At 46.6% G+C, this 12,085-nt stretch overlaps 1 protein-coding gene across 1 annotated transcript in view; it reads right to left on the bottom strand.

Annotated features, from left to right (window-relative positions):
- Positions 1-12,085, bottom strand: part of RAPGEF1 (Rap guanine nucleotide exchange factor 1) — a 136,353-nt gene that overhangs the window by 58,875 nt on the left and 65,393 nt on the right. Inside the window, 3 exon segments of the mRNA XM_035723818.1 lie at positions 3,028-3,206; positions 7,868-7,981; positions 8,567-8,706. Of these exon segments, the coding sequence (XP_035579711.1) occupies positions 3,028-3,206; positions 7,868-7,981; positions 8,567-8,706 (433 nt within the window).

Below are 12,085 nucleotides of genomic sequence, written 5' to 3'. Positions count from 1 at the left end.
CACGATCCCAGGGTCCTGGGATCGAGCCCCGCATCGGGCTCCCTGCTCAGTTGGGAGCCTGCTTCTCCCTCTCTCCTCTGCCCCCCTCCTCCCCGGCCCCACCTGGTGCTTCCACACTCTCTCAAATAAACAAATAAACAAAATCTAAAAAAAAAAAAAAAAAAACAGGTTCTAAAAACAAACCTATTTAAAACAAAAACCTGAACCAAACAATGCTCTGGTGAGAAGTTCTTCAAAATCAGGTAAGGAGGAAAAAACTTTTCCAGGACGTCTACGGTTTCCATGCAGCCAGCCATTCCGCTCTGTGCATGTTCCAACAGGAGAAACAGAACAGTCTGAAAGAATGAAAGCCAACTCCTCGAGTCCCATGAGAAACAAGAACAGTTTACCAAAGGGGACCCAAGAGAGCCAGGGCTTGGCTGCCTCACGGAGTAACAGGAGGGACAAGTACTTGGTGTTGGACCCACTCTCTTGGGAAGGAGGGTCAAGGGAGGGAGACAAGAACTCAGTCTTCCCTGGGGGCCGGATGGGGAGGTGGCGCCATCCTGCGGGGGTGGGGGGTGCACTGCTAGCACCCTCACCACCCCCCTTCAGGCAGGGCCAGGTGAGGCCTCTGTGAACAAAGACTGCCGCCTTCTGCCAAAGCGCCCGTGGGGGATTCCACCAAAGTGCCAATCACACTGTTGAATTACTGGCAAGGATTAGCTGAAAAGGAGGCGGGGAGACATTTCTCTGTAATACTGAATTTCTACCTGCACTGAATGGTAATGCTTCCCTGAAAGCACCCGAAGAAGCCGGCAACTGTGGCCACCCTTCACAGTATTACCTTGGAAGCAGAATATTCCTGCATCAGGGGCTAAGACATTAAGAAAGAAAGAAGGGTCCTGGATTGTGACAGTGTCCACTGGACCAGTGGCTGGTGTGTTTCTGAAATGCAGTGAAGCCATCAACACCGAAGGCAAGCAGAGGTCTTGTTCTCAAACACCTCCGGACGTTCCACCGCGCGGGAGAAGCCTCCCCGCACTGCTCACACTCGGCGGCCCAGCTGCTTGTTCTAAGGCCAGCCCCCCACTGGGCCAGCACCCTAGGGGAGGGCGACCAAGAGCCCCCCAGCTAGGACCCAACCCACAGAGACAGCTCCGAGCAGAAGACAGGAAAACACGTTCCCAGCTTATAAACTGCACTGGGAGGATGAGAGGATGGAAGGAGTCGAAGAGGAAACTTCGAGGCGGAGATACCAGGGTGACCAAGAAAAATATCAGTTGGCTTTGTAAGAATTTCAGGAGGAAAAGTCCTGGAAGTGGTATTAGCCAAAGGACTACCAGAGGAAAGAGTCATCGCGCCTTATGGCCACATCCAGGTGTTTGCTTCCCTCTAGGAAATTGTTCTAGACATTTTACTGCTAGTGTGTCAACTACAAAATAGCTACAGAACATCCCCATAGACAAAAAATGCCCCCAAACCACTGTGCTATGGCTTGATCCATTCTCGACTCCCCCTGAGAGGCTCAGCGCCTGAGCCCCGACTCCCCACGGCCCCTCGGTCCATGCCCCAGAGCGGCCACACTCTCCACCCCCGTTGGGAGCACCCTGTGCCCTGCCGGCCTAAGGCCCTTCCTTGGCTTTCCTTCTCCCCTGCCCCGACGGCCAATCCAATGCCTACCCTTCCCTCAGGCCCCGCCCCCGCATCGCCTGCTCCGGGAGGTTTAACTGGACCATAGGGCTCTCCTCCAACTCTCCGTCCTTCAAATCCCAAAAGAGCTTCCATTCGGTACCATAAAATTAGTGCCTTACCACACGTGGGGAAGTTGATTTTTTCCACTAGATTCTAATTCTTCCATGGTAGGGACCATCTCATGAGTAGAGGTGGAGAACAGTGCTTAAAAAGCTGTCTACACATCTGGCCCGAGCATCCTGTGAGGCACAGTCCCTCAAAGGAGAACAACGCTGGGCCTTCTATGAGCTGGGCTCAGGGCTAACTACCAGGGAGATGCAGTCCTCCTCTGGGACAGCAGCAAGGCCCGGACAAGTGAAGACAGTAGCAGGGCACAGCCATACCACTGTTTTATCCTCCGCCACCAACTGGCCCAAAGGGCACAATCTGCAGGGGTCAGCTGAGACTCCAGGGCGGAAGTCCCAGGGCAGAGAGCTTCTTGGAAATAAAGATGCTGTTTGCACTATCTCCCAGAAGAAGAAAACTATGCACTTCACTGCCAAGTTCTGAAAGCGGTTCATAAAAGCTCAGTCTCACGAGGCTGTATGAACGTTAAACCATCTCAAGGAACTGAAAACAGAGATGAGTTTATCCTGAGCAGGTACCGGAAAGAAACACAAAGCCAGCAGGCAACTGACAGCCTCTCAAAGGAAAAGCGCCTGCTAGGCTCTCACTTTAAGATTACATTTAATATTCCTTTCCTTTCTGTACTTAACAATAGATATAGGGGCAAGGTGTTCCCAACCTTTAGGGGGAAAATGCACTCTAGCAATAAAAGCATTCCTCCACAAAAGCTCCCTGGGACGAAGATGGACTCCACCCCACATACTTGGCTTCCAGTGACTCCAGGCGCTGTCTGGGAGATCCTGGCTTGACACAGTTAAATGTCTCATTAATCCATGCTCTCTCTAATGGGATTCTTTTCTACCTCTTTTGGCCTAATCGGCTAAGCAGTCAAGGTCTCTACCAGGTTAGATATTAGTAAGATTTAGTGCTGCAATAAACCCAAGGAAGGGTGCGAGGTATGTGTCCAAATCTTAATGTGATTATTGCCAATGACCTAAGGCAAAGAAACAATCACAGACTTACCCTGTGGCTGTATCGCTAGCAGGGGAGAGATCTCCCTCAGTGTCAAGGCCCCATGAGCAACATCAACCTCAACCTTGGGAGAGCATCAAGTCACAGCTATAGGGCTCCTTTCCCTCCCAACACTCTCCCCTATTTCTAGAAGCCCTGAGTTTACAGTGCCCCCAAACCAAGATGCCCGGAGGCCTCCCTTGCTCTGACACAGCCAAGGACTTCAGGGCAACTCACCTGTGTTGAATTCGAGGATCACTCTGCACCAGGGGTAAGATGGCCTCCAGCACCTTGCTGGCTGACCCTGGAAGCATCTCCAGCACCTTCTTATCAATAGCCATTTTGTCCACAATGGTCTTAAAGTAGCGCAAGGCACTAACAACTTCCTTCTCTTTCTCTTCCAGCCAGCTCAGGTTCTGAAAGGAAATGTTAAGCATAAGGAGGGAGGAGAGAGATTAACGGGAGCTATTTTGAAAAAAATAAAGTACGATTTCCTATAAACTAGCTTGAGACTGATGCAAACAGAAAAAGCTTCTTGCTGCAGAAACCAAGCCAAATTACTCTCTAAGGATTGCAAACAGGATATAGAGGTTAGGCTTGAAGGAAGGAGAAGGGAGCGTGGACCAAGGAAGTTCACTGAGATACTCCTGAATTCCCTTCCTCGTACAGACTGATGTGGCCTGAGGTCTTGAAAATTGCTTCTCTTTCTCTACCACACTGAGATGGCACCGCTAATCTCATGAAGCCTAGGGAGGACTAATTTGCTGATGGCTGTAGGAAGCTTAGAGAACCAACAGTTAGGTCTCATCATGGTGCATATCTATCCAGTAAATCAAATCAAGAGATCCCAGGCCTTTCAAAGATCTGAGGGACTGTGTAAGACAGGCAGAGGCATTTGTGTTCAAAACCCATTTCTCCAGGACCCCTCACTAGATCCCCACATTCAACCCAAAGATGCAGCCCCCTCTCAATGAAATGACATGGCTCTCTCAAAGGGTCTGGAAACCCCAGGGTTAGAAGGGGTGGATGCTCGGGGGTGAAAAGGCAAAGAAGCTCGAGCAGGTGGTAATGGTTCAATCACTACTCGTGCGGCAAATGCGAACAGCATTCATAGTCCTTCTGCGCCCGAAGAAAGCCCAGCTGGGAGGAAAATAACACACAGAGCCCTACACTTACCAGCATTCAAATTCTCATGCCCAAATCTTTTCTCTGTGACTACAGGGTATCCCGAATCCACAGTCAGTGGGCACATACACCCCTCGGTTCCTTTCCCCAACCTCTCTCTCTATTGGCCCTAATGTCAGCGACCCGGGTCCCAGCTGGCTGGCAGGGAAGGGAGATCAAGGACGACCTATAAAACGGATACCCTATCCAAGTGAAACTGATTACATGTCCAGTGCAAATTAAGATCCCTGTATATGAGGAAAACTGCCACCTGTGGGCTCTTTGGGGTCCAGCGAATACATAAATAGAAGTGACCAAGGGCAAGAAGAACATTCTAGAAAAAGTTGATTTAAACAATAATCTATAAATAGATAAATGGTATGTAATAAGAAGTGATTACGATTCTGAACACTAGCTCTTCTTAAACGATGGGGAAATGTCAGTTTAAATTTATTTAAATTGCCATGTTTAATGCGTGGGAATATCAAAAGACAAACACACAAATGGGATCAAGAAGTAAATAGCTTCTTTGGTCAGGCAACTTCCGAAGACCCGATTCACTTTCTCTCAATGGGATACTTCCCCAAAGGTGGTCTATAGACCCCAAAGATGAGGTTCTCTAAGTGGGCGGGGGAGCACCTCTTCCCCACCCCCATCACTGGCCAAATACCTTTTCTCTGTTTTTTACGACCAGACACATTTATTTACTTTTTCCAAGAAGCCAAGCTCTTGTTTCCCATCTCATGGACAACAGTGTTCTGCTCTGCCATCACCCGCCGGGGCCAGGAAGAACGTGACTATGAAGGAATCATACCCAGACATCAATGTGACTGAAACCCCAGCTGGCCAGAGGACCCTGACCGCAGCCCTGCCGTCTCAGCACATCAGGATGTGTCTGGAGCCAGGGATGATGAAAGATGGGGAAGAAGCAGGAAACACTGTAAGAAAATGTGTCATCAGGTTTGCTAGGGAGACGGGGGCTGACCTGGAGATGGGGGGAACCCAAAAGGGGCAGGAAGGCACTTCTGAGCACAAAGAATCTTCCTGTCATTTGCAGAGAGATCAAATGAGCCACTGAAGAGCCAGGCTGCCCTGGGCTCCTACTAAAGGAGCCGACAATTTAGCAGCATCAGGTTTCATCCATTAACCCTCCAGCAAACCGCACTCCCAGAATCAATTGTCCGTTCACAGTCCCTCTGCTCCCGAACAGCTTTGGCCGTTCAACTTTGGCGTCTTGCAAGTACAGCCAGCAGTCGAAGAGTTTATAGAGAGACACCTAGATGGGAGCACGTGCTAGAACTGGGAGCCCAAAGCCTTAGCTCTGCTGAAGTTGCCCGGGTGTACTGGGGCATCCCCTCCCGCCGTCCACAAACCTGGAAACTACCTGAGGGTCGTGGTGCTGGGGCAGGGCCTAGACCCGAAGCCACTGCGGGGCTCGGGGACCACTGGCTTCAGGATCCTCATCTGCAAAACGGGGAGGCTAATACCTAACCCGGGTAATCGAAAGGGCCTGATGTGGGGAAGTGAATGAGAAAGCACATGGAAGTAGTTCACAAAATAAAACCAGATTCTGATGGAGAAAACTTGGGCCAGAGCCCAAACTCTGTACATGAGGAATAATAAAAGCTTTTGCACGCAGTTATGGTGAGGAGTAAATAGGATGTGCAATCACCCAGGGCAGGGCCTGGGCAAAGAGAGACCTTCAGGGAGCTGCAGATCAATCTGAATCTGGGATCTACGGAGCTGCAGTTTCCCGTGTATTTAAATAGGGACTGCTGGGGCACCTGGCTGGCCCGAACAGTAGAGCACATGACTCGTGATCTCAGGGTCATGAGTTCAAGCCCCACACTGGAGGTGGAACCTACTTAAATTTAAAAAAATAAATAAATAAACAGGGAATGCCATGCATATAAACTGGGACTAAAATGAGAACATATATGGAAATATCCTCTAAGAGGTAAGAGAGCTAATAAGTAATCAATAATGATGAGAGCAAATGACAGTTGTATTTTCAGATTTCTCCGACAGCATCTTCTAAGTTCACACGTGTTGGCAGATTCCCCAAGATTTCCAGTTCTGCCTGTGGGCTTCTACTAAACAGGAGGTTGGTACTCACATGGTCTCGGGCAGCTCACTTGGGGCAGAGCAGAGTAATTCAACCCTTCTTAAAGGGTGACAACCAACAACCGGAGTAACATTCTTCCCTGGGTAAAAATCATACCTACAGTCCCCTGCTACAGCACGGGTTCTCAGCTGTGGCTCTGCCATCTTGGGGTGGATAATTCTCGCTGCAGGGAGGGCTGTCCTGTGTAGGATGTTCACCAGCATCCCCGGCTTCTACCCACCAGATCCAGTAGCACCTGCTTCACCTTCCTAGTGGTGACAACCAAAAATGTCTCCAGACATTGCCAATGTCCCCTGGAATTTGTGGGAACCCACACTGAGTGAAGGACACTTTCGCACTGAATGTCCCCCCACGACCTCTCTTGGGAGTGATGAAGAAAGGGGGGAAAGCTCCAAGAACTGAGTGGCTGAGACAGTCTCTTACCAGAGCTAACTAGCAGAACATGGTTGTTCTAAGTCGCTTTACTCTGGGCTGCCTGCGCTGTGCTACATGGCCACGGACACTCGGCTTGGGGTTTTTGTTTTGTTTTTTTAACCAAACTCAGCTCCAAGAGATTGTTAAACAGACTGAACCAGAAAGTAACTATGGTGCACACCAAATCTTCTACTTTCCTACTCTGCAGTCTGGGATTTCATCAATCTGGCAAACACTGAACATTTTGAGTCTTCTTCTTCAGCCTCTTTTTGCTAAGAGATGAGGCAGGCCTGGTAAGCACTTGGATGGGAGGGAAAAGGGTTATTCAACAAAAGACTCTTGGACTTCAGACTTTAATGTTCTCCACTTTTAACTAGAATTTTAGGATATTCTGCTGGTCAAAATAAAAACAAAAACAGAGGTACACTACAAAATTCAAGAATTCTGCGCTTATGTAACAGGGCAGTGTTTGCCGGTGGCGGTCAACTGATGGCCGTGACAAGACCACGCTGCGGACAATCCCTGGAGCATGAGGATGTATCTCTCTACAGGCTTCTTTTGATTTTACATTGCTAAGGTTAATTTTGTTTTTCTGTTTCGTTGTGTGAGAGTTACCACTTGGATTTGTGGGACACTCCAACATAAATTCTGGCTTTCATAAAGAGGAAACATTAGTGTCCCGAGGGTATTGACTTGGGTGTCAGACAGCCTGAGCTCAAGTCAGCTTCACTGCCTCTTCCTGCGTGATGGTGGCTAATGCTTCCTACCTCTACAGCCTCAGTTTCCGCTTCTGCAAAATAAGTTTCCACCTCCCAGGGCTGTTAGGAGTGTTCAGTAAGAGAGTAAGTAAGCGCAAAGCACTGAGCACGCATGAGGCTAAGGAAAGTCTGGATAAATGTTAGCAGCACAAAAGGTGTCCCTGGTTCTGAGTACTTGGTTCTGTGCGCTCTCACCACACTGAGTACTGCCAGATGTCTAACACGGCACTTTTTACTGCAGATGCTCCTCCCTGTCCTAACTATTCAGATCGCCTGAGCAACTCAAGGAACGAAGAGCCAGTCTTGGGAGATGAGACTCACCCACTTCCCCCAGAACCCACTCAACCCAAGCGGCACACCCAAACCAACCCCAGAAAGGACCCCCAAGCTTCCGTCGTGGAGTGTGCGCCCTCTCCAAAGACCACAGAGGCTTGGATAAACTCTTAATTTTACCCAAGGCCCCTTGGACTGTTTCCTGAACAGTGAAACCCACAGTCGCCACCCAACTGAACACAAGGATATTGTAATAGATTTTTCTTTCCATCCCCAAAACCATGGCCCAGGATTCTGCAGTAGAAGGCAAGGCAAACCCAATTGTTCTTAGCGTCACACTGACCTTCTGCCTCTGAGACCTGGAAGCCACAGCACTGGTGGACATAAACTCTACTGTCTGCTGCTCCAGATCCAAGGGGAGGGGGCAGCCCTCTGGTAGAAATCTGTCTGTTGCCTCCTGGAAGAGAGGAAACCTGGATTCCTACAGAGCTTGGAATGGCCGTTCGAGGCTGAAGGGAGGGGCTGGTGAGTATCTGCTGCTGTTTCAACATATCTGGTTTGACTGGCCCTGCTGAGGTTACTCGTGCTTGAGGACATCCTTGGCCGGGTTTCAAGGATTTGGCATGTCTCAGAGCATGGGCCCTAAAGCCAAATGAAGGATGTTCTGGACGTCACAAACCTCCCTCTACGTGTGTGCATGCCAGGGCAACACGGGGCTGTCTGGGGCAGGGAGGCAGCATGGTGGGGTATAAACATGGTGCACTGAGCTGTTTTACATGCCCAGAGGATGACACATCTGGAAAAGGAGAACTGTTCTAGCCGAATGAACTCGACTCTGATTAACAGGAGAAACACTCACCATCCTAAAGGCTCATATTTCACAAGGACGCTGAAGGCCCCTGCCTGGAAGCATGGAATGCTATGGAGTAGGTGTTCTGCACTGAAAGCTGAATCCCCAGGGAATGAACTTAAAAACAGCACAAACTCATACTGCTTGAAGTAGGCGAAGGCCAGGAGGAACACCTAGAGAGAGTTGGCTTACTTTGCTCACAGGCTTCTCCGGATTTTTCACAGACACCTCAGCTGGCTTTCCCTTCTTTGACGGCGTTCTCTTGATTTTGGGCGAGTGGAATTTGTCCATCAGCTTCATGGTGAAGGAGGAGAGATGAGAACGCTGAGAGTCTGGAAACAAGGAGGGTACTAATGGTTAGAAGCAGGGCAGGAAGGAGCCGTGCTCCGCTGACCTTTTGTGAAAATGAGTATCATCCCTAAACAAATCTTCCCTGGCTGTTTAGTTACAAAGGAAAGGAAAGACGGATCTATTGAAACACTTCTGCTTACATGTTTTAATTCCTGCAATTTCCATCTAAATTAGGTTGTTCAGAATTGTGGAAGTCAAAGGCAGTCAAAATGGCTATGGAAAAAGAATTTGCAAATATTTCCAGTCCTCTGTATAGAGTCTGTATGATGAGCTAACTGAAGTCTGAGGGAACTGGCTAAGAAGCAAGAACATCAAAGCAGAATCACAGAAGTGTAGGACGTATGAACTGGAAAGGAAGGCCCTTTTGAATCAACCTCCTCATTTTTGTTCATTTAGGGGACAGCAACAAGCATCATGGGCAAGGCCTCAGAGTTGGCACGGGAGACTGAAATAGCACTAAGGTGTTCAAAATCCTCCGGAACATAGTGCAAGACTGGATGGTTTCTCTCCAAGATCAGGAACAAGCCCAGCGTGTCCGATCTCACCATTCCTATTCAATACTAAACTCCAATACCCTAACAAAGTCGTCTGGCCTGGGAAGGAAGACATAAAACTCTGTTTGTAGGTGAACTCGTATATGGAAAATCCCAAGCAATTCACTAAAAAACTATTAGCACTAATAAACCAATTCAGTAAAGTCACAGGATACAAGATCAATATACAAAACTCTGTTGGATTTCTATACAGAAATGAACGTTCCAAAATGAAATTTTAACAAGCTTCCATTTAGGGCACCTGGGTGGCTCAGTTGGTTAAGTGTCCAACCCTTGATTTTGGCTCTGGTCATGATCTCAGGGTCGTGAGACAGAGCTCTGTGTAGGGCTCAGTGCTCAGCACAGAGTCTGCTTGGGATTCTCTTTCTCCCTCTCTCTCTAAAATAAATAAATAAGATCTTAAAACAACAACAACAACAACAAACTTCCATTTACACTACAGGGAACTGATGGTGGTTGCCAGAGGGAAGGGGGATGAGAAGATGGGCAAAATGGGGGATAGGGAGTGAGTGGGAGACACAGGCTTCCAGTTATGGAATGAATAAGCCATTGGAATTAGAAGCACAGCATAGGGAATACAGTCAATGGTACTGTAATAGCGCTGTATGGTGACAGATGGAAGCTACACTGGTGGTGAGCACAGCCTAACACTTACTATGTTGTACACCTGAAACTAGTAAAACATTGCATATCAACTACACTTCAATAAAAACAAAACAAAAACAAACAAAAAGCTTCGACTGACAATATCATCAAAAAGAATAAAATAATTAGGCATAAATTTAACACAAAAAGTGCAAGAGATATACTAAAAACTACAAAGCATTGTTGAAAGAAATTGAGACAATCTAAATAAATGCAAAGGCATACCATGTTCATGAATCAAGATTAATAGTATTAAAATGTCAATAGTCCCCAAACTGATCTACAGATTCAATGTAATCCCTATGAGAATCCCAGCTGGCTTTTTTGCAGAAATTGATAATCTAATCCTAAAATAAGCATGGAAATATAAGGGACACAGAATAGCCAAAACAATGTGGAAAATAAGAATAAAATTAGAAGACTCATGCTTCCTGACTTTAAAACTTACTATTAAGGGCGCCTGGGTGGCTCAGTTGGTTAAGCGACTGCCTTTGGCTCAGGTCATGATCCTGGAGTCCCGGGATCGAGTCCCACATCGGGCTCCTTGTCCAGTGGGGAGCCTGCTTCTCCCTCTACCCTCCCCCCTCTCATGCTCTCTCTCTTTCTTCTTCTCTCTCTCAAATAAATAAAATCTTAAAAAAACAAAAAACAAACAAACAAAAAACTTACTATTAAGAAGTTACAGTAGTCAAGACAGCATGGTACTGGCATAAGGATAGGCATATAGAACTATGGAATGGAATTGAGAGTCCAGAATAAATTGGCCATGTGTCTATGGCCAATTTTTTTTTGAAGATTTTATTTATTTATTTGTCAGAAAGATCACAAGCAGGGGAGCAGCAGGCAGAACAGGCAGCGGGAGAAGCAGGTTCCCCACTGAGCAAGGAGCCCAAGGCAGGACTCGATCCCAGGACCCTGGGATCATGACCTGAGCCAAAGGCAGACACCTAACCAACTGAGTCACCCAGGCGTCCCTGGCCAATCAACTCTTAACAAGGATGTCAGGCCATTCAATGGAGGAATGAATTTCTTTTCAACAGATAGTGCTGGCATGACTGGATATTTCACATACAAAAGAATGAGAGTGAACCTGGGCCCTTACCTCACACCACATGCAAAAATTAATTCAAAGTGGATCAAAGACCTGAATGTAAGAGTTAAAACTATAAACTTTTAGAACTAAACATAGGGATAAAATTTTTGTGACCTTGGTTTGGTAATGGTTTCTTAGAATGCCAAAAGCACCAGTGACAACGGAAAAATCAGATGAATTGAACTTCATCAAAATGTAAAACTTTAAACTAGACTTACTGTGGTCATCATTTTGCAATACCTACAAATATCAAATCATTAAGTTGTACATCTGAAACTAACATGATATTATATATCAATTAAAATGTCTGTGCTGCAAATGATACCACCAAGAAAATGAAAAGACAAACTAAGAATGGGAGAAAATATTTGCAAGTCATACACCTGATAAGGATCTGCATACAGAAAACATAAGCAACTCTTATAATTCAACAACAAAAGACAATCCAATTAAAAATGACCAAAGGATTTCAATAAGCATTTCTCCAAATAAGATACACAAATGAGCTATAAACATATGGAAAGATGCTCAACATCATTAGTCATCAGGGAAATGCCAAAACCAACATAAGTTATTACTTCAAACCCACTATTTATAATAAAAAAGACACGTAATAACCAAGTGTTGCTGATGGTTGGGGAACTGGAACCCTCCTACACTGCTGCTAAAATGTAAAATAGTGCAGCGGCTGTGGAAAATATCTGGCAGTTCCTCACAAGGTCAAACACAGTTACTGGACGACCCAGCAATTCTATTCCTAGGCATATACCCAAGAGAAATGAAAACATACATCCATATGATTTGTACACAAACGTTCACAGCAGCATTATTCATAAGAATCAATAGGTGGAAATAACTCAAATGTCCAGGAACAAATAAATAAAACGTGGCATGCCCATACAACAGAATATTGCCTGACAATAAAAAGAAATGAAATCCTGACACCTGCTACAACATGGATGAATCTTGATAAAATTATGCTAAGTGAAAGAAGCCAGTCACAAAGACCACTTATTGTATCTTCTATTTATTGGAAATGTCCAGGATAGGCAAATTTATAGGGACAGA

The sequence above is a fragment of the Zalophus californianus genome, chromosome 13 (assembly GCF_009762305.2).
Source record: "Zalophus californianus isolate mZalCal1 chromosome 13, mZalCal1.pri.v2, whole genome shotgun sequence".
NCBI lineage: Eukaryota > Metazoa > Chordata > Mammalia > Carnivora > Otariidae > Zalophus > Zalophus californianus.
The sequence above is the reverse complement of the archived record's forward strand: the minus strand, read 5'-3'. Positions and strand labels throughout refer to the sequence as shown.